Source organism: Beta vulgaris, chromosome 6 (assembly GCF_026745355.1).
Source record: "Beta vulgaris subsp. vulgaris cultivar EL10 chromosome 6, EL10.2, whole genome shotgun sequence".
Classification (NCBI taxonomy): domain Eukaryota; kingdom Viridiplantae; phylum Streptophyta; class Magnoliopsida; order Caryophyllales; family Amaranthaceae; genus Beta; species Beta vulgaris.
In genome coordinates, this window is record NC_079207.1 from 61,628,935 (window position 1) to 61,650,095 (window position 21,161).

The 21,161-nt window shown below is 31.7% G+C and overlaps 1 protein-coding gene and 2 non-coding genes across 3 annotated transcripts; 1 reads left to right on the plus strand and 2 right to left on the minus strand.

Annotated features, from left to right (window-relative positions):
- Nucleotides 1-10,129: 10,129 nt before the first annotated feature.
- Nucleotides 10,130-10,235, minus strand: LOC125499162 (small nucleolar RNA R71). Its single transcript, XR_007275881.1, has one exon. It is a non-coding gene; the product is annotated as a small nucleolar RNA R71 (small nucleolar RNA).
- Nucleotides 10,236-10,363: 128 nt separating this feature from the next.
- On the plus strand, nt 10,364-11,716 carry LOC104897340 (uncharacterized). Its single transcript, XM_048646721.1, has 4 exons — nt 10,364-10,423; nt 10,471-10,485; nt 10,962-11,363; nt 11,537-11,716. The coding sequence occupies exons 1-4, from the start codon at nt 10,364-10,366 to the stop codon at nt 11,714-11,716; spliced, it is 657 nt and encodes a 218-aa protein (XP_048502678.1).
- Nucleotides 11,717-16,684: 4,968 nt separating this feature from the next.
- Nucleotides 16,685-18,226, minus strand: LOC104901591 (uncharacterized). Its single transcript, XR_007275619.2, has 2 exons — nt 17,773-18,226; nt 16,685-16,855 (listed from the first exon to the last, which is right to left on the minus strand). It is a non-coding gene; the product is annotated as an uncharacterized LOC104901591 (transcript).
- Between the last annotated feature and the right edge of the window lie 2,935 nt (nt 18,227-21,161).

Sequence of the window (21,161 nt, forward strand, 5' to 3'; positions counted from 1 at the left end):
TGGGAAAATCAATGTTATGGGCACCTTGTGAAAATAGTTCTCATGTTTCCTAGAATTATAGTAGTAGTTGACAGAGTATAAAACTGTTTTTGGAAATACAACCATCAGCTTAAAATTTTTGATTGAATTGGTCTTCTAAACTATTTTTGAGGCTCCAACCATTAGTTTAAACTTTTAATTGAGTTGAACCTTTGACATGCATGTTATCGAGCCAGCGTCATATAGAAGGTCAAGGTTTCGAATCTCATACACCCCTCCATTCTAAGTGAAATATTTATCATTATGTATGAGGGACCCTTGTGACATCCACTCTTCAAGTTCAATGGGCTCTCGCGTGAGGGGACGTGATTAGAGCTGTCAATTTGGTTAATAAACTGCTGATGAATTGAACAAACTAAAATTTGAACTGAATTAAACTGAACTGTGATTAACTGTAACTGAAATAAACTTGAAAATGCTGAACTGAAATAAATTGTAAATAAAAAATCAAAAATGGACTGCAATTGAACTAAAAAAAACTGTAACTGAAAATAACTGTGAAAAACTAAAAAGTTGATTGATCAACTGAACTGAACTGAATATTTAACTGAATTAACTGAATTGTTTCAAATTGAAACTGAAATCGAACTGAATTGAAACCAATTCAAACTGAAACTGATTAAAATATATTTTTTAATTATCCAATTCACACAATAAAAAAATATCATGATAAAATTCATATATTACTCAATTTCATGATAGTAGTCCAATTCACAAACAAAATTTATCATGATATTTTTTTTATTAGTACTTGAATTTATGACATACTCCATAACTTAATTTCTAGATAATTTTTTGCTATACCAAGTTCACTGATATTACACTCCAAACCGAATTTAAATTTTACCCAACTTTACGATATACTCTCACTATCATGATATTTTATTATTAATATATGAATTTATGAAATTATAGCTTTATTTCATGATAAATTGATAATTTCAAATCCATCAAACTTTTACAAAAATATGAGATATAAGTTTATTTCTTTTGTAACTATTAACACCATATTACTTCCCGTGGAAAAAAAAAATACCATATTACTTACTACAAATTATAAGTTAACTTAAATAAATATAATTAAACTATTACTTAAGTAATAATTGCATAAGTAACACTCTATTCGTTTTGTTTTACTCAATTTGCATTATTGTTAAATTTGTAATTTTAACCCACAAATCATCAATGTGTAACTACTCTCACCAATACAGTCAGATGGAAATTTCATCTTTCTGTCAGACATGTGTAATCTCAATTAGTGGTAACTTTACGGGGTTCAGTTTGGATTTCTTAATTGTTTTCCTTTCGTTGTTGGATGTAGGCACATAACTTTCATTTAATCGAATAAGTTAATAACAACTTCACTTATCAACTTGTTTAACTTTAGTAATACGTTTTGAATTCGAAATAGATAAAGCTTAATCAAGGTTCACTTGGACGGATCATTAATATTTTCAAGTATCTTATCAGCTTACATTGATACAATGATCTAATAATCTGGTACTAACAATAGTCTACAAAAACTGATTATAACTTGTTAACAATCAACTTAAATGGAGTATTCTTATCTTGATTTAGCTTATCGATTTACATTGATTCATTGATTTAATAATCCAATATCAATTTGTTTCACTCCAATATATTATGTTTTAAAATCAAAATAGATACAACTTAATCTTACTTCAAATGGAACACAGTTATTCTCAATTACTTTACCGACTTATGTTGATACATTCATCTAATCTAATATCAATTTCTTTCAGCTTGGTTATGATATATGAGTTTCAAATTGGATATAACGTGTTCACAATTAAGTTATCGATTTAACTTATATTATTATGTTGATTTAACTTATCGATTCACGTAGATACCTTGATCTAATCCAATATTAATTTACTTTACATCAATTATATGTTTGCAGTTTTATCAAATGCATATAATTTAATGACTAGAATAGTTGTGTTAATCCATTGATCTAATATAGTTATAGTAAGACATTGATCTAATCGTTTTTTAATGTCTAACTCATCTTTTGAGGAAATTTATAAGACTTTATACTAATATGAGACGTCCTTTTTAACTAAACATGATTTGATTTGCATACAACTAAAAGTTTAAATATTGACGAATATGAAATTGTCTTATTCCAAATTATCGAACTTATTAGTAAAGTACACATATATTGATGTTATTTTCATACACGTTTTTGGGAAGTACAACCATTTTTTTCGAGGCAAGTGCGGGACTACACGTATTAGCCACGATAATTTTAACAAAACCCGAAAAATCATTTGGCCAAAACCAGACTTAAAGTTCCGTTTTTCCTGAACAAATGCAAGAATGTGACTAACTTTTATCCGTACCGATGCGATTATTGTCGAGCTTATGTAATTTTCGACAGTAACTGAAATAAACTGAAACAGAACTGAAAATAACTTCAACGTGTTTTAATTGCTATAGATTCAACTGTTGGTTGCGTTAACTATTTGGGTAAAAACCGGTTAAATTGCAACTGAACTGAACTAAAATTGGAAAGAAAATAACTGAATTAGACTGAACTAAAAAGTTTGTTAACTGAACTGAAATGAACTGAACTGTTAATAATATTAACGGTTGTAAATTGAACTTATATGAACTGAACTATTCGAATAAAACCGTAACTGAAATGTTAAACTGAATTGACACCTCTAGGCATGATAAAGTATAAAACTATTCGTAGGACGCAACCATCAGCTTAAACAATAAGATGAACAAATTTGTGATAAACTATGACGTCGGGATTAAGACTTAGGATGATATGAGATCTAGTCGACTGATTTTTCTTTTGGTCTTTACTGTGTAATTTGATATAATCATGGTCTGAAAGAGAATATGTTTTCCTGGATTCAATCTGTTTCCGACCCTTCAAATCTTAGTGATATGAGTGGTACCATACTGTTTCAACCTCTTGTATGATATTTCCTCAGTTATACTCCCTCCGTCCCATAATATAGTGCCTATTTCATTTTTGGTGGTCAAACTTTAAAATCTTTGACCGAATATTCTCATTTGTATATATAAAAATACATATTCATGTAGGATCTTGTTAGATTCGTCTCAATGTGTAGTTTCATAATATCAACTTTTTATATTTTTTATTAATAAGGAATTGAAGATATTAAAGGTCAAAGTTACGTATTGGAGACCGTGAAAAAAGAAACAAGCACTATATTATGGGACGGAGGGAGTATAATATTTGCAGGAGGTAGCCTTTCTGGAAAAAAAGGCTACAGTAAGAAATTAATTTGAGCAATAAATTTGTCCATGTCAACATATGATATTTATTGTTAATTATTATGGATATACTCAAGTATCTTATATTCCTATTATATGTGCATATGTATTTAAAGTTATTTATTACTTTTCAAAAATAATTATGGATTATTTTCTAAATTGCAATTTATAAATTCCTGAATTGTTATTTTTGGTATTTCAAAATGATATTTATGATTTATGAAATTCGCAAATTAAACTAAAAATTTACAAAATTAGTATATATTATACGAAAAAATATAAAATTAAATTTAATAATTTACGAAATTAATTTATGATTTTAAAAAAATATTACCGTTTACTTCAATGATATTATCAAAACATGCAAAAAACTTTAATTTTTGGAAAAACTTTAGTCTTGATTAATTTTTCGTGAAATATTTTTTTTAGCATAGGCTGATAATATTGTTGAAGAAGATGGTCATAAAAGAGCTGATATAATCACTTGGTTGTAGTTTGTTAGGAATTGATTTTATTTAGTCATCGGTTTGTTATAACGTTATAAAAGATTGGCAGGTGCTTATTAGTCTAAAAAGCCTTGAATGGCTACGACAATTTATGTTTGCAGTATTGTATTGGTGAGCCCTTTGATTTTGACTTTGAAGTTGAAATGAAATGATACCCTAATAATTAAAAAAAAAATGCTTGGCAGATGCCTTTTGGCTGTATAATTCCTCAAGTTGTAGGCTATTGTAGGTAGTCAGTCCTAAGTGTTGTAATCTCGCTAACACGATACAAGGAATCCAATCCAAATTATCAACAAAAAAAGTAAAATAATTTTTTTCGTAAATTCAAATTATTATTTTGCATAGAATGATAATATTGTTGCAACAAATTATCATATTTTATCATCGATTATAAACTAATTTTTTATAATATAAAGTTTAATTTCAGAACTTATATTTGATATTTTTGTCTATCATATAAATATTAATATAAAAAACATTAATTTCAGAATTTATAGAGTATATTATAGAAAAATATCTATAACCAATTTTGAAAAGTAAAAACTCCTTTAAATACAAGTACACAATAGAAATATACCATATTTGACTTTATCTATAATATTTAGCCATAGATAACATATCGCTGAATTGTGGTGCTATCCTTTTTCTTAAGAAGGCCATTGTAAAATTGCATTTTGGGATGTTTTTATTGTAGCCTTTTTGAACCGTAAGAAACTAATGTGAGCTACAAATTTGTCCATGTTAGCATGTGATATTTATGGCTATTATGGATATACTCACATACCTTATATTCCTATAATATTATGTATTTATGTATCTAAAGTAATTTATTACTTTTCAAAATTAATTATGGATTACTCCCTCCGTCCTAAAATATAGTTGCCATTTTTATTTTTTCACGAGAATTAAGGTAAATAGAATCTAAGAGCAGTAGTAAAGATTTTTTGTATATTTAAATAGATATTATATGAAAAAAGAAGATTTTAGGAGAGAGAATGGAGAATAATTGGTGAAAGAGAATTTAATTGTAACACTTGGGTTGAATAAACAAAGCAAAAAAAAACTTCAGGAAGCAAATAAATGATGGGGACACGATTTTTCTAAATTACGGAGAATTTTGAAACTAAATATAGAAACGAGAACTATATTTTGGGTCACCTAAAATGAAAATGTAACTTTTGGGACAAAGGAAGTATTTTCTAAATTGCAATTTATAAATTCTTGAATCGATATTTTTTGTATTTCAAAATGATATTTATGATTTATGAAATTCGCAAATTAAACTAAATTAGTCTATATTATACGAAAAAATGTAAAATTTAAATACTGAAACTAAACGTTATAATTTACGACATTAATTTATGATTTCGAAAAAAAATATTACCGTTTACTTCAAAGATATTACCAAAACATGCAAAAAATTGTAATTTTTGGTCGAACTGTAGTCTTAATAATTATTTTTTCGTGCAATAATTTTTTAGCATAGGTTGATAATATTGTTGAAGAAGATGGTACACTATTACAGAATTAATTTTTTACGTCGGACATGGGACACTAGTCTGACGACACAGGTCTCGACGCAAATCAAGGAGACTTGATCTGCGTCAGATCAAAATACGACGCAGTTGAAGAGCTATCTGTGTCGCACTATGCGCAAGGTGCGACGCAAATGACAGTCAAATGCGTCAGACATACAACGATGTGCGACGCTTATAACAATCATCTACGTCAGACATGTTGCAACATGCGACGTACATAACAATCATATGCGTCAGACATGTCGCATGTTGCAACGCACATGGCACATGTTAGCTTTTCTTTCGTTGTTGCGGCTTTTGTTGATTTTATTTTTTCCATTAGCACATGACAGAAATATGACCATTGCATTTGGTTCTTTTTTCACTCCCACTGATGAAGAGAATAGAAATTAATGAACTTAATTATCTATAGAGTTTAAAACTATTCCATTCAGATCAACAAGTAACAGATCTAGTCATCGAAATGACTCGAAGTACAAAACAAAATATAAAAATAGAACACAAAAAACAAAATCAATACTAATACAAAATAATCCTAAAAATTCACATCTGTGAAACGAAATTATAAAATATAACCCAAAAAACAAAATTAGATCTAATACAAAGACCCTAAAATCTAAAGCAATCAACAATACAATCTAGGTAAAATATTAACCCTCAACTTATCTTAGTTGAATTATGATGTCTTCTTCAATCTTCATCGTCATGTTCAACTTTTGAGTCACTTTTCGTCGGTGAGAGTGAGAGAGGGCATCGCGACAAAAATCACGAATTAATCAAGGAGATCGAAAATTTCACGAATTAGGGTTTCCAAACGATTCTAAAATTTATATCACAATCAAAATTAACATAAAGAGAGAAGAAAATGAGAATCAAAGTCGAAGATCGAACCGAAATTAATCAAGGAGATTTTAAACAATCGAAAAATTTAGAGATTTTGGGGAAAGAGAGAGAAAATGATGAAAGTGGTGTCGCTCCTTCGTCTTTGTTGAGAAAACGATTAAAGTGGTGATGAAAGTGCAGATCTTACAAGCTGAGAGAAGAATAGAGAGGGGGAGACAGAGGAGGAAGGAGAGAGTGACAGCTGGATTAGTTCGTTTGAAGGAAATTGGTAGGGTTCGAGATTTTACTTTGAAAGGGGAAAAGAATGTGCGTCGCATGAACCTTAAAGTCCGATGTGGAAAGTATCTTAGATAAGGCCCAAATGCAATTTCACGCAAAACCCATTGCGTCGGACGGGCATAAGGATCCGACGCAAATCATGGATCTAGCCATGTGCGTCGCTCTATAGTTGTGTTTGACGCAAATCATGTTCCTCATCTGCGTCGCGTTCTCAACCCCGTTCGACGCAAATGACCCTACCGCCCATTTGTTGTCATTTTGTGTGACGCACATTCTTTAATGCGCAATGCAAATAGTCTATTTGCGTCAGTGTTTCTAGCGTGCGACGCACATAGACTGACGCAAATTCGCATTTTTGTACTGGTGGTAATAAAAGAGCTGAAACAATCGCTTAGTTGTAATTTTTGGGGAATTTATTTTATTTAGTCATCGGTTTCTTATTGGCAGATGCTTAGTGTAAAATGCCTTGAATGGTTGCGTTAATTTATGTTTGCAGTATTGTATTGGTGAACTCTTTGATTTTTATTTTGAAGTTGAAATGAAATGATACTCTTATTATCAAAAAAAAAAAAAAAAAAGGTTGGTAAATGCCTTTTGGCTGTATGATTCATCAAGTTGTAGGCTATTGTAGGTAGTCAGTCCTAGTGTTGTAATCTTGCTAAAACGATACAAGAAATCCAATCCAAATGATCAACAAAAAAACTAAAATATTTTTTTATTGTAAATTTGAATTATTGTTTTTGCATAGCATAATAATATTGTTGAAGTTAATTATCATATTTTATCGTCGATTATAAATTAATTTCTTGTATCAGAAAGTTTAATTTCATAAATATAATTGATATTTTTATGTATCATATCAAATTCAATATAAAGAACATTAATTTCAGGATTTATGGAGTATAATTCAGAAAAATATCTATAATCAATTTTGAAAAGTAAAAACTCCTTTAAATACAAGTACATAATAGAAATATATCATATTTGTCTTTATTCTATAATATCTAGCGATAACATATTGCTGTATGTACAAATGCATGACTCATATTAAAATATTGTAGTAGCCTTTTTATTAAGAAGGCCAGGCCATTGTAAAATTGCATATTGATTTTTGCCTTATACATGTAATAATGTTGATCCGATATTTTACTAAGATGATGTTAGAAATTTGGGGTTCAAACTATGATTAGAGATGTGATTTATTTCTGTCCTTAAGTAAAGATATTGACCCCCACTATAGGTACTAGGTTACCAATTATATTTCCTATAAGATTTCCCTAATTGAAATCCAATAATATCCAAAGTCGCACTGTATTAATTTCTCTATGAATGTTTTTAGAAGAATTGCAAAAGAGATCAGATTGTAGATATAACTAAAGGAAAATTGCTCATAAACCGTTTCAAAAAACCTACTTAAGGTAAAATCATTAACCATCACTAATTATCTCTATTATATAAGGGAAGGGGGAGCAATGGTGTCCTTTTTTGAAATGCCTATTTTGCCCCCCTTCCCTTTTTAAATTACAAATTCACTTACAAACTACAATCTATGAAAAAATTGACTTGAAATCAAAGTGCCTACTTTCTTTACAATTTATGAAGTGTTGTACTTAATTCAAAAATCAACTAAAAAATTATAATATTAGAAATCATAAATAAATTCAATAAAATTTATATTTTATTCATAGAATTTAACTTTGAAAAGTAAAAAAAAAAAACAAAAATAATGGTGAGAGACTTAAGTGACAGAAACTAAACCAATCAAATTTTGCAACTAAAAACAATTATACTTCGTATGTCTAATGTTCAAATTTTGACTCTTATGCCGAAGAAAATCGAGTCTCTATTTCGAAAAAATTCAAGCACGCATCGCGTGCAAAAAATTCTAGTATTAATTAAGCACTTAGCGTGCCTTGTGTTAAGTACATTAAATATTAGTGAAAGTATTGGGTCAGACCGTCTGACCCAATATTCTCGTCAGATGGGCTGAGCCCAGTACTATAATATACAGCAACGACGGCGGTCGAAGGATTCTCCACCATTCCCACATAAAACCCACCACCACCACCACCACAACCACCACTATCACCACCACCGGAAACAGAAGCTTCTCCATCATCAAAGTAACTAACAAAAGGATAGTAGTACGACAATGCAGGATAATTAGTTGGTGTAATTGAAGAATAAGCAATCCCATTTCCATTATTAATACTCCACAAGAGGTGAATAATGCGTCAAAAAGTTTTGACACGCAAATTTTGAAGGAGTCTTTAAGTAGAGTTTTAGTGCCATTTTATCCATTAGCGGGGAGATTAAAGAAGAATGAGGAAAGTAGTCGATTTGAGATCGATTGTAATGCGGCAGGCGTCTCATTTGAAAACAATAAGTGCAGCTGAAGATTTTGTTGTCATTATTAATACAATATCTCTTCTGCAATTTAGGGGTAGTGTCTCACAATTTTGTTAAGCTGACAGAAGAAGAATGAAGAATAAGGAGAAAGTGAGAGAAAGCAGAGGTTAGTGTTTTGTTTTCTTTTCAGTTGGACTTTGTTTTCTTTCAGTTGGACTTTATTTTCTTTCAGTTGGACTTTGTTTTCTTTCAGTTGGACTTTGTATCCTTTTAGTTGGACTTTATTTTCTTTCAGTTGGACTTGTTTTGTTTCAGTTGGACTTTGTTTCGTAATATGTATACCAACTGAAACAAATAATAGACCAACTGAAACAAAAAATGGACCAACTGAAAGAAATAATGGGCCAACTGAAAGAAATAATGGACTAACTGAAAAAAAATGAAGACTAACTGAAAAAAAATGAAGACTACCTGAAAAAAAATGAAGACTACCTGAAAAAAAATTAAGACTAACTAAAAAAAAATTGGAACCACCTGAAAGTCGTCCGACCAAAGATTATGGTCGGACGAGTCCGACACAATACGTTCTCAATTATTATTAAATACAATTATACTATGCACTAAAAAATCTATACATAGAGTATTAAGCAATAAAAAATGTGTGTTTTAAAACTCGAACTCATAAACTCTCATTTGGTATTTGATATATATCTAACACTCACACGGTTCATAAATCTTCTTTTTACTGTTGTGGCATGAGAGATGATGAGGTAAAGAGAGTGCAAAATGTTTTCCAGTTTCATGAGAGGATCACTACCTTTCAGATATCTGGGTGTGTCAATATCTTCTAGGAGAATCTCTGTTGCATAGTGAGCGTGTTTGGTGGAGAAAATGGCCGCAAAAATAAAAATTTGGAGCACTAGAAATCTTTCTTACTCAGGGAGAATGTAGTTGATTAACTATGTGCTTATGAGTGTTCATGTATATTGGACTCAAATTTTTATCTTGCCTAGAAAGGTTTTGAAAGATATAGAAGGAATTTTTAGGGTCTTTTTATGGTCTCGGAACTATTTTAGTTCTAACGTTGGGTATGGTTCCTGTGATGAATTATGTTCTACAACAAAGTGGAGGCTTGGGATTTAGAGATGTAAAAATTTGGAATGTAGCAAGCATGGGCAAACGTGTGTTTGTAATTGCTACCAAACAAGATAATATCTGGAGGCTTGGGATTCAGAGATTGCCACATGGCCAGAATTGAAGAAGACTTTTCTCCACAAGTTCTTCCCTCCTATGAGAACTTCAAAGTTAAGAAATGAGATATCTAGTTTTCAACAACATTATTGGAGTCTCTCTATGAGGCATGTCAGAGATACAAGGCTTTGCAAATACAATGCCCACACCATGGCATTCCTGAGTGGCTATTGATTCAGACATTTTACAATGGTCTAAAGCATGATGTTCGAAGTTCAATTGATATCGCATCCAACGTTACTTTCATGGCCAAAATTCTGGAAGCTGCGAAGACTGTTGGATGATATGGCTGCCAACAATTATTTGAATGATTGGAGTGTTTATCGTGTAGCCCCTAAAAGGGAGGTAAGTAAGAGGTTGATGCTATTGCTATTTTATCTAACATTGTGCAGGTTTTGGCGGCTAAGGTTTACTAATTGAGTAGTGGATCAATAAGAGATGTATGTGAGATTTGTGTAGTGCAAGATCACTCATTGAATGAGTGTCAATACAACACCATGGGAGCGATAACTGAGCAAGCTAATTCCCTCCTAAACACAAACACAAGACTACAAAACAACCCATACCCAAACACATATAACCCAGGTTGGAAGAATCAACCAAATTTCTCTTACAAAAATAACCAACCTCAACCTCCACACACAAACTACTCCCAACTACCTGGTTTCCAACAAAGGCCATCATTCAACTTTTCCTCCTCATCCTCTAGATCCAAACTTGAGACTATCATGGAGAATTTAGCTTCTTCTCAAGCAAAGCAAGTTGAATACCAAGAAAAGCAAAATGAATTCTTCAACAAATCTCTCCAACAAATCAATGCTCATAGTAATTGATGGGGAGACAGAACTTGCCCAACAAATTAGTCATCTTTCTAAACTTTCAGGCCAACTTTCCTGGGCAAACTGAACCAAAACCTAAGGGGCATATCCATGCCATCTCATTGAGGGGCGATAATGAATTGCACGAGCCTACAAAGAAGGTAACTGAGCAAAAGAAAAGTTCAGAGCAAGTTATAGGGTTGAGTGAAGAAGAAGGGGAGATGGTTTTTGAAGATGAAGTTAAGAAGACTCATAAATTGGAACCCACTGTCATTCCTATTGAGCCATACAAGCCACCTACTCAAAGATTGGCGCAGGCGAAACTTGAAAAAAAGTATGGGAAGTTCCTTGATTTCTTGAAAACGCTGCACATCAACATTCCTTTCTCGGATGTTATTTCTGAGATGCCTTCTTATGATGAATTTTTGAAAGACATGCTCTTTAACGAAATAAAAATTGAAGAGAATGTAAGTGTTTCATTAACCGCTGAGTGTAGTGCTATTTTGTAGAATAAACTTCCAGAAAAACTAGGAGATCCACGCAAATATTCTATTCTAGTCAAACTTGGTGATATTGCTATCAGGAATGCTTTGTGTGATCTTGGGGCTAGTGTTAGTCTCATGCCTTTATAATTATCCAGAAACTCAACATGGATGAACTAAAACCCACACACATCTCTCTCCAACCAGGTGACAGAACAATAAAGTTTCCACTTGTTAGCCTTGAAGATGTTCCTCTTTTAGTAGGTAAATTCTTTATTCCATGTAACTTTGCTGTTATGGAGATGGAAGAAGATGCACATGTTCCAGTCATCCTTTAAAGACCCTTTTTGGCCACTACTGGAGCCATTATGGACATGAAAAATGATAAGATCACCTTTAAAGTAGGTGATAAGAAGATGGACTACATACTCACAAACTCCATGAATTCTCCTTCAATGGGAGAAACTGCTGTTTATAGAGTGGATGCTCTTATAGAAGCTAAGGCCTTCAATTTGCAACTTGATGATTCATTACAAACGGTTTTGATGGATAGTGCCGATGAGGAAGATTGGGAGGCCAAGGAATACAAGCGACTTCTAGAGGAGAAACGAGCCATTGAATCTGAAAAGCCTATTAAGGAGAAATTAAGATTGGGAGAAACTAAGGAGAGTATTATGCCTCCTAAGGTAGAACTAAAATCTCTTCCCTCTGATTTGAAATGTGTATTCATGGGTCTCAATGACACTTACCCTATTATTGTTAATGCTGAGCTTGAAGACATTCAAATTGAAAAACTTCTTGTTGTTTTGAGGAAATATAAGAATGTCATTGGGTACAACATTGATTATATTAGGGACATTAATCCCTCATTTTGCATGCATAAAATCATTCTTGATGACGAACATGTTTATTCTATAGAATCTCAATGACAACTTAATCAAAATATGATGGAAGTAGTCAAAAAAGAGGTTCTTAAATTGCTTGATACAGGTATAATCTACCCTATCTCTGACTGTAAGTGGGTTAGCTTTACAAGTAGTTCCAAAGAAAGGATGCATGACCGTTGTCAAGAATGACAAGGGTGAGCAACTTCGAACTAGAGCTGTGACAGGGTGGCGCATGTGTATTGATTATAGGTTATTGAATAAGGCCACCCGAAAAGATCATTTTCCCCTCCATTTCGTTGATCAGATCTTGGAAAGGTTGGCAAAACATTCTTCTTTCTGTTGGTTGGATGGATGTGGTTATAGTATAAAATAATATTACACGGAAATTAATTTCAATGCTGGCTTCTGTATGATTTTCAATAGAGATTTATTAACACAAACTAAGATCAACTATGATTTTGTTTTTTCTCCTTTATTTCTTTGTATTTGCTTAGCCTAACAGGTAGGGCTGCAGAAAAACCGGCCCGGACTTGAATTTGGAACGGACGAACCTCGGACTCCGGTCCGGTCCTTGGTCCAAGGAATAAGTGGATTTTGTTTTTTTTAAAAAAAATGAATTTTTTTGCTGATTTGTGAAACGTGAGTAATAACTAAGAACTCTTACTCATTCCTAAATGAGTAAAACCTAGACCATTTTTGCTCCAGCCATACTCCTATCAGATTCTCTTCTTTCTTTCTCCTCTCAACTCCCAGGCTCCCGTTGCGGCGGCGTAGCCTCAACCTTTCACCGGCCACCGCCTTCTCGAACTCTCCAAGGCCTTCTCTAACGCCTGTAAGTCTACTCAAGTATCATCAATTGGTTTGAATGATAAAAAAAATAAGCGTTGGTCAACAATTACGCATCTTTGTTGGACCATTTTCTCGTTGAAGCTCTTCAAAACCTTGTCATCGTCTTACCAGTTGAGATTTTACTTGCTTAATTTTGATTATTGTGGTTTAATTAGCTTAATTTCGTGTAAGTTTTTAAATATGTACGTGGGTATTTTAGGGGAATAAAGTTAAAGTGGGGTTTTGGAGAGAGAAAAAGGGGATATATATAGCAGGACAAAGGGTTTGCAATACCTTGCCAACTCTACCATTTCAGCCCTTGGGGATGTTAATCTTAGATGCAAAATCGTCAACTTAGGATGTAAGAAATTTCTGATTTTATTATTTTTTTTTATTTTTTCTATTTGAATTTCTATTTTAATTTTCTTCATCATTGAGACAAATTTCTGATTTTTTGTTCATCATTGAGACGAATTTCTGATTTTTTGTTCTCATTTCGTGTTTTAATTTTTGTGTAAACTCCCTACATAATTGAGTTTTTTTTTCTATTTCTTCGAACATTTCATGTTGTATATATTTTTCATGAGTTGTGGCTGAAAACATGTAGAAGATAACATTATTGAGTGAACCGGTCCAGCCGAGTCCGATCCAGTCCGGTATCGGGCTGATGTGCAACCCTACTAACAAGTAACATTATGCATGCAAAATAGGACCACCCCACTAACCCGCCATCAAAACCCTGCGAGCTTGCACCTCCCTCACTTTCGTAGCTATCTCCTCCACAAGCACCAACATTTCCATCACTATTCTAGCACACCCTTCCATTAGGCACCACAAACTCTAAGCACCCGAAAATTTCAAGATTGAAGAAAGAGATGGAGAGGAGAGAGGAAGGAGACATCACTCGAACGTGTGGAGGTGCTGGTTGCATTTCTCGTCATTATTACGATGATAATTTGTTGTCAATGGTGGTGGACGCTGGTCCAAGATTTCGGGGGTGGCATACCGTGGCAGGGGAAGGGGCTTCGGGGTTGGTAGGAAAGGAAGGAGGGATCAGGGGCGGCACTGTGGCAGGAGAGGGAGAAGGGAGGAGAGAGAAATAAAGAGGAGGAAGGAGAGGAGTTCCAACTAGTAAAAGAAAAAAAAATAACCCGTAAAATCGATCACCAGTCTACTGGGATCGTTTTTGTAAAAAATTAGCAATACTTAGGACCATTGAGAAATTATCAAAATTAGGACTATCCCTGACAATTTTTCCTAATTTTTCAAATAAAGTTTTTAAAAAAGTAGTTATCTTTGAAAGTTGATATTTATTAGGTAATTTGTGACAAAAAAAAGATTAATTTAATTGGAGTACTGTTCACTTCATAATGATAGGAACATAAAAATAATTGAAAGATAGCCTTACAGTAGACTAGTTCCCGACAGATACTACATAACGTAAGCTCGATAACAAATTAGGCATGCAATTGGTGATAATTTAACAATATAATCCACTAGATTTCTGTTCTAATTAGGCAATTGGTGATAATTTAACAATATAATCCACTAGTTTTCTAATTTTATTAGGCAATGGGTGATAATATAACAATATAATGTAGTTCTCTAATGTTTTCTTTTATCTAAAATAACTGGCCTGATGCATGGCTGGAATACTTTCTCTAGCGAATTGAATATCAAAAACATACTCCACGATATCCTGACAAAGTTACGTACAATTGTTATGCACGTTGGTTGTGACACTAATTGATATGACACCTTCCTAGAAACTGCCTCCAACCATGCAAGTACTCTTTAGATTTGGTTGTAATCTGTATTCAACTAGATAATTCGTAAAAAGAATAATTGCATTCAGGAATATCTCTATTATATGAGAGAATATGAAGGAGATACCAAAAATTATAATTCTTTTTATCTCTTTAAATAATAAAATATAGATTCATCATCTTTTATAATTATATCTTCAATTAACAACATATTTAAATCATCATTGATTTATTAACTTCCAAAAAACAGAATGAAAATATATAATGAAATTTATGAATAATTTTTCGTATATATTATCACGTAATTGACCTTTTTATTTGTTTTCGCACGTATCGCGTACATATATGACTAATTTTATTAATATGAATTTTATGCTCACAAACACTTTAAAAAAACCTACTTTTTGAAAAGGTAAAATCATTAAGCATCACTAATCTTAATTTAGCACATCACATGCCTTGTGTTAAGTACGTTTAATACAAATATTAGTCTTTGAAGATGCACGGAAAATTCATAGTGTACCCATATATGTTTTCTTCTTTGAATTTTAAAAAATTAGTTGAATAGTATACACGTGTAATAACATGTTATGTGAGTCGTATGTATATCTCACAATACGCTACGAATATATTAAAAGTGCTCGAATAGTAATTGAAGATACGTTATGAAAATATTCCTTATAAACTAGATTGTTTATAGTTGTACATATACGATGTTCATTAAAAATTCCACCGTTATTCTAGCCACCCCGAAACCACCCTGCTGCTCTGAAAAACGCCCCACCTTACTGCTAACACTCCCACCCACCTGAAAATCCCAACCCACCTGAAAATCCCTCACAAAGCTCCCCCTTGAAACACCAAAAAATCTAAAGCATTTAGAGCTGTCAGTTTGGTTAATGAACTGCTGATTGAACTGAACAAACTGAAATTTAAACTGAATTAAACTGAACTGGGAGTAACTGTAACTGAAATCAACTGAAAAATGCTAAACTGAAACTGAAATAAACTGTAAATGAAAAACCATAACTGAACTGCAACTGAACTGAATCAAACTGTAACTGAAAATAACTGCGAAAAACTGAAAAGTTGATCGATCAACTGAACTGAACTGAATATTTAACTGAATTAACTAAACTGATTCAAACTGAAACTGAAACTAAACTGAACTGAAACTGATTCAAACTGAACTTTTTTAAACTGGTTTTTAATTGTACACGAACCGAATTCACATATTAGCCAAATTCATGATAGTACCTCCAACTCACATAGAAACACAAAAAATGAACTCACACTGTGTCAGCCTTTAATATAGTTGAGCGTCAAAATAAAGCGTCGCCCATGCTTTAATTTTCAACGCTCAAAATTGGGAGATAAATTATCTTTTGACGCTAGGTTTGCCGCTCTATTAGCGTCGCCCCAAGGCTAGGACGTCAAAATATCAGATTGTGTCCCCCATACTAGGAAGCATGTGCCATGAAATCTATATTTGTTGCCCATCTTGGGGCGTCACATTCGTACACTAGGTCGCCCATATTGTGAGATTTTAGGCGATAGTTACTTCTATAAATTTCTTCTCCCGATATTTTTACGCATGGGCCACACAATTAAAAATTTGTTACCCATATTCAAGTGGAACTACTATTTCATTAATTGTGGCCAATCTTTTGTCTAATTAATTTTACAGTTTTTGTTTCTCAAATTAGAAAGGATTGCTACTACCTCTTCTATTTTTTAGTTGAAATGATTTTAAATTTTTTGTTGTCAATATACATTATACATATGAAAAATATGTAGTGAGGAGTATAGTACATACAATTGAGTCTCAAAAGAATTGGGAGGATATAATAAACAAATTTACAGCATAAAATTTTTACAAATTAAAATAATCCTAAAAAGAAATCTATTAATACTTGTGATTCCATCCATTAACAACCAAGAAATCAAAATCCACTAGAATTCAAAGCATCGACTCTCCAACACTTGTAAGACATCTCTGTCAAAAAGAAGATAACATAGTTAGAACTTAGAAGTTAGAAGTGGATCTGGAAATCAAGCAAAAACATATAGTTAAGAAAAAAAAACAATATAAAAAATCCATCATATTTATTTACAATTGAACTAACCATCGTCCATTGCGAAACTCATGACCAAGTGCCAAAAGAATCATAGTATATGAGTATCACCAAAATTTTAAATGCTACTATCATACTACACAATATAATCAATAATTGGTAAAAATTAAAAGCAAAAACGAACACACAGTTACTTGATTCAACAAAAGTTTCTTGATTCCATTAATCTCAAATCAGATCTATACACCAAATTGATTCCAAAAAAACACCAAACAAGAAAACTGAAATTCTGAAATCCAAGAACTAGTAAACTTAGTGACAGCCTTAGTACCCTCAGAAACAACATGTTTAGCCAATTCACCAGGCAAAACAAGCCTAACAGCAGTCTGAATTTCACGAGAAGTGATAGTAGGTTTCTTATTATACCTAGCTAAACGAGCAGATTCTTGAGCAAGTTTCTCAAAGATATCATTAATGAAACTATTCATTATACTCATCGCTGAAACCCCAAAAAGAACAAAAAAAAATAAAGAAGAAGAAATGAGAATACTGAACAAAAATAGAACGAACCCGGAAACTAGAAAAAAACAACTCCATCCATCATTTATCTTTCCCAAACAATTACTAGAGAAACCAAGAGATAAAAATTAATCTGTAAAGAAGAGAAATAAGAAAGAAAGAAAAGGAGAGTAAGAATTGGTGATCAGATATAATTAATTGCGGAGAAAAAATCAAACAAAAATAACAAGACATGTAAATCTGAACAAAAAAATTGAAAAATATAAACATGAACTCTAAGAAAACTAGAGTTATCCTAATATTTAAATCTAACACTAACCATTACATCAAGTATATAAACAATGAGATTTTCATATTTTTGGCACTTCTTCTTGAATCTTGCGATTTTGACTAAAGATCTTCAACTATACTTGAGTTATGGCATAAAGAACCCATTTCACAACCCTTGCTCTACCTTGTAGATTTACTTTGATTTCTTGGACTTTAGCACACCAGTAAGAACATATGAAGGTAGGAGATAGAGAAACTAAGAGGTTGAGCGTGAGAGATGAGAGAGAAAATAGATCTGAGATTCAATGGTGTACGTGAAGATGGAAGAGGAATGAGGAAGATGAAGAGGGAGGCTGTGAGGAACGAGAATGAGCGAAAAGACAAAAGAGGGAGGGTTTAGGGATAGGGAGGGATTCAATGGTGGGATTTTGATCTTTTTCAAATCAATGGTCTTAATTCATAATCTTTGACATTCTTTTTTGACCAATGAGAATTGAGAATGTCCAATTACATGGATTCTAACTTAATCAATGGTTGGATTTTCATCTTTCTAAAATCAATGGCCTAAACTACTAATAAACTAGTATTGTATTTTGATATTATTTTGATTCGAGTATTGTAAATTTCTAATTCTAATATTATTAGTTTAGTAACTTTAAAAATTAGTAATGTTATTATAACTTAATAGAAATTATAAACTTTCAAAAGTAAATTAGCATTATTGATTTTTAAGAAATTATTATTCTAAATTTATAAATTAGAAATATATGAACATGTTACATGCGGTGATTAGGGATTAATTTAATACTAACATGTAAGACGTAACACAATAACAGTTAACCTACTACTACTACTTGTATAGGTCTTACATTAATACTTAAGTTATTGGTTATAAACTTATATTAATCTACGGTTATTTCTTCTATTAAGGTAAATTTCTTATAACCTAATTACTTATACAATTATTTATTATTACTCAGCTATAATTTGATTGTATTCAGTTAAGTGAACTTATATGCGTTATAACAAGCCTTGATCAGTACTATACCTTAGCTTATAGTATACTACATATACGAATTTTCGCTTTTCATTCAGTATCTTACTAATAAGCAATAAGGTTTACTACGACATAGTAACAATAATTAACTACTTGTTTCAATTCAATTAGATGATTTGGGTTTCGAAATGAATTTAACTTAAAGACGATTACCTTAGATAGAGTATTGTTATCTTCTATTAAGTTGATTAATTAACTTACATTGATACATTTGTTGATATTATCCAATATCCATTATCTTAAACGAACTTACGCCATCTTGAATTAGCTAATCGACTTACATCGATACATCGATCTAAGCATTGTTATATTGAACCAATCTACTGAGTTATACTGTTCTACATCTGTTGCAACTGAATTAGATGCTTTCGGTTCCGAAATGAATTCAACTTAAAGATGATTAATTTAAGTAGAATACTATTATTATCTTGAAATAAACTTAGGGTACTGTTAAATAGATGTTTGAGTTTCAATGTGAATTTAACGTACAGAAGATTACTTAAATGGAGTACTGTTATATTAACCAATCTACTGAGTTACATCATTCTACATTTGTTGCAACTGAATTAGATGCTTTCGGTTCCAAAATGAACTCAACTCAAAGATGATTAACTTAAGTAGAGTACTGTTATTATCTTGAATTATTTTATCGACTTACATTGATACACTCATTCGAATAACAACATGTTTCAATTTAAGTAAACATTTTGAGTTTCAATTACTTTATCGACTTACGTTGATACATTCATCTAATTTAATATCAATTGTAATTTCTTTTAGTTTGGCTAAGATACGTGAGTTTCAAATTGAATATAACTCGTTAACGATTAACTTAAATGGAGTATTGTTATCTTGATTTCACTTATCGATTCCATAGATACCTTGAGCAATCCATAATCAACTTATTTTACATCGATTATAGGCTTTCAATTTTTCAAATGCATATAGCTTAATGACTAATATAGATATATTAATCCATTGAACTAATACACTAAGAGTAAGACATTAATATTATCAACTTTTTTAAAACGTTGAGGAAGTTTATAATAATAATTTTTATTGATATGAGACATCCTTTTTAAACCAAATATGATATGATTTGCATACAACTAAAACTTTGAATACCGACTTACATAAATTTGTCTGATTCCAAATCATATATATTAGTAATAAAGTACACTTTTACCGATGTCACTTTCATTCACGTTTTTATGAAGTACAACTGTTTTTTTGAGACAATTGTGGAAGTGTCGACAACACTTATTTGTTGCATTAATTTTTAACCGGACCCGAAAAAACACTTGGCCAAAATCGACATGAAGCTCAATTTTTCCCGAACAAATACAAGAGTGTGATTAACTTCTACCCGAACCGATGCGATTATCGTCGAAGTTAAGTGGTTTTCGTCAATAACTGAAATAAACCGAAACGAAACTGAAAATAACCGCAACAAATTTAACTGCTATGGATTCAACCGTTGGTTGGTTTAACTGTTTGGTCAAACTGATTTAAACTGCAACTGAACTGAACTGAAAATGGAAAGGAAAAAAACTGAATTAAACTGAACTGAAAAGTTTGTTAACTGAACTAAACTGAACTGTTAATTATTTCAACTGATACAAACTGAACTGATATCAATTGAACTGTTTGGTTATAACCATAACTGAACTGCTGAACTGAATTGACACCTCTAAAAGCATTGATGTAGATGTTCACATCTCATACTTTAATGCTTGGTAATATGTCGTGGAATCTGCACATGGAAGCTGAGGAGAGTAACAATTAAGAATACTTTTATTCATAATTACTCTTGAGTATTCTTTTATTAGATGTAGGTTATGTTTAGTTCATCTGAAATTTCTTAATCTGAACTTAATTATCTGGTTTGAACTTATTTTTTCTGATCTAATTTGATTTAAATTTACTTTTTCTGATCTGATCTGATCTTATCTGATTTGATTTATAAGATCTTATCTTTTATAAAATATATTATTACTATTATATTATTACTTTATACTTCCTCCGTTTCCTAAAGATCTTCCCTCTTTCTGTTTAAGTGCGTTTCCAAAAGATCTTTCCTCTTTTACTTTATTCCTTATTTGAAATTTTTTCCCCTTTTTACCTTATCATGTCCCTATCATATGATCCACCATTACATCGTTAATTCAATTTTACTCCTTTTATCTTTCCTACTTTAACCTCTTTTATTTGTTTATTTATCTTAACTCATTTCTCTCTCATACTTTACCCACCCCACACAAATAGATCCTCTTTGGTATCTGTAGGAACAGTAACAGGGAAGATCTTTAGGAAACAAAGGGAGTAATTCATTATCATGCAAAACATTATAAGATCTTAATTATAGTATTACTATCACAACT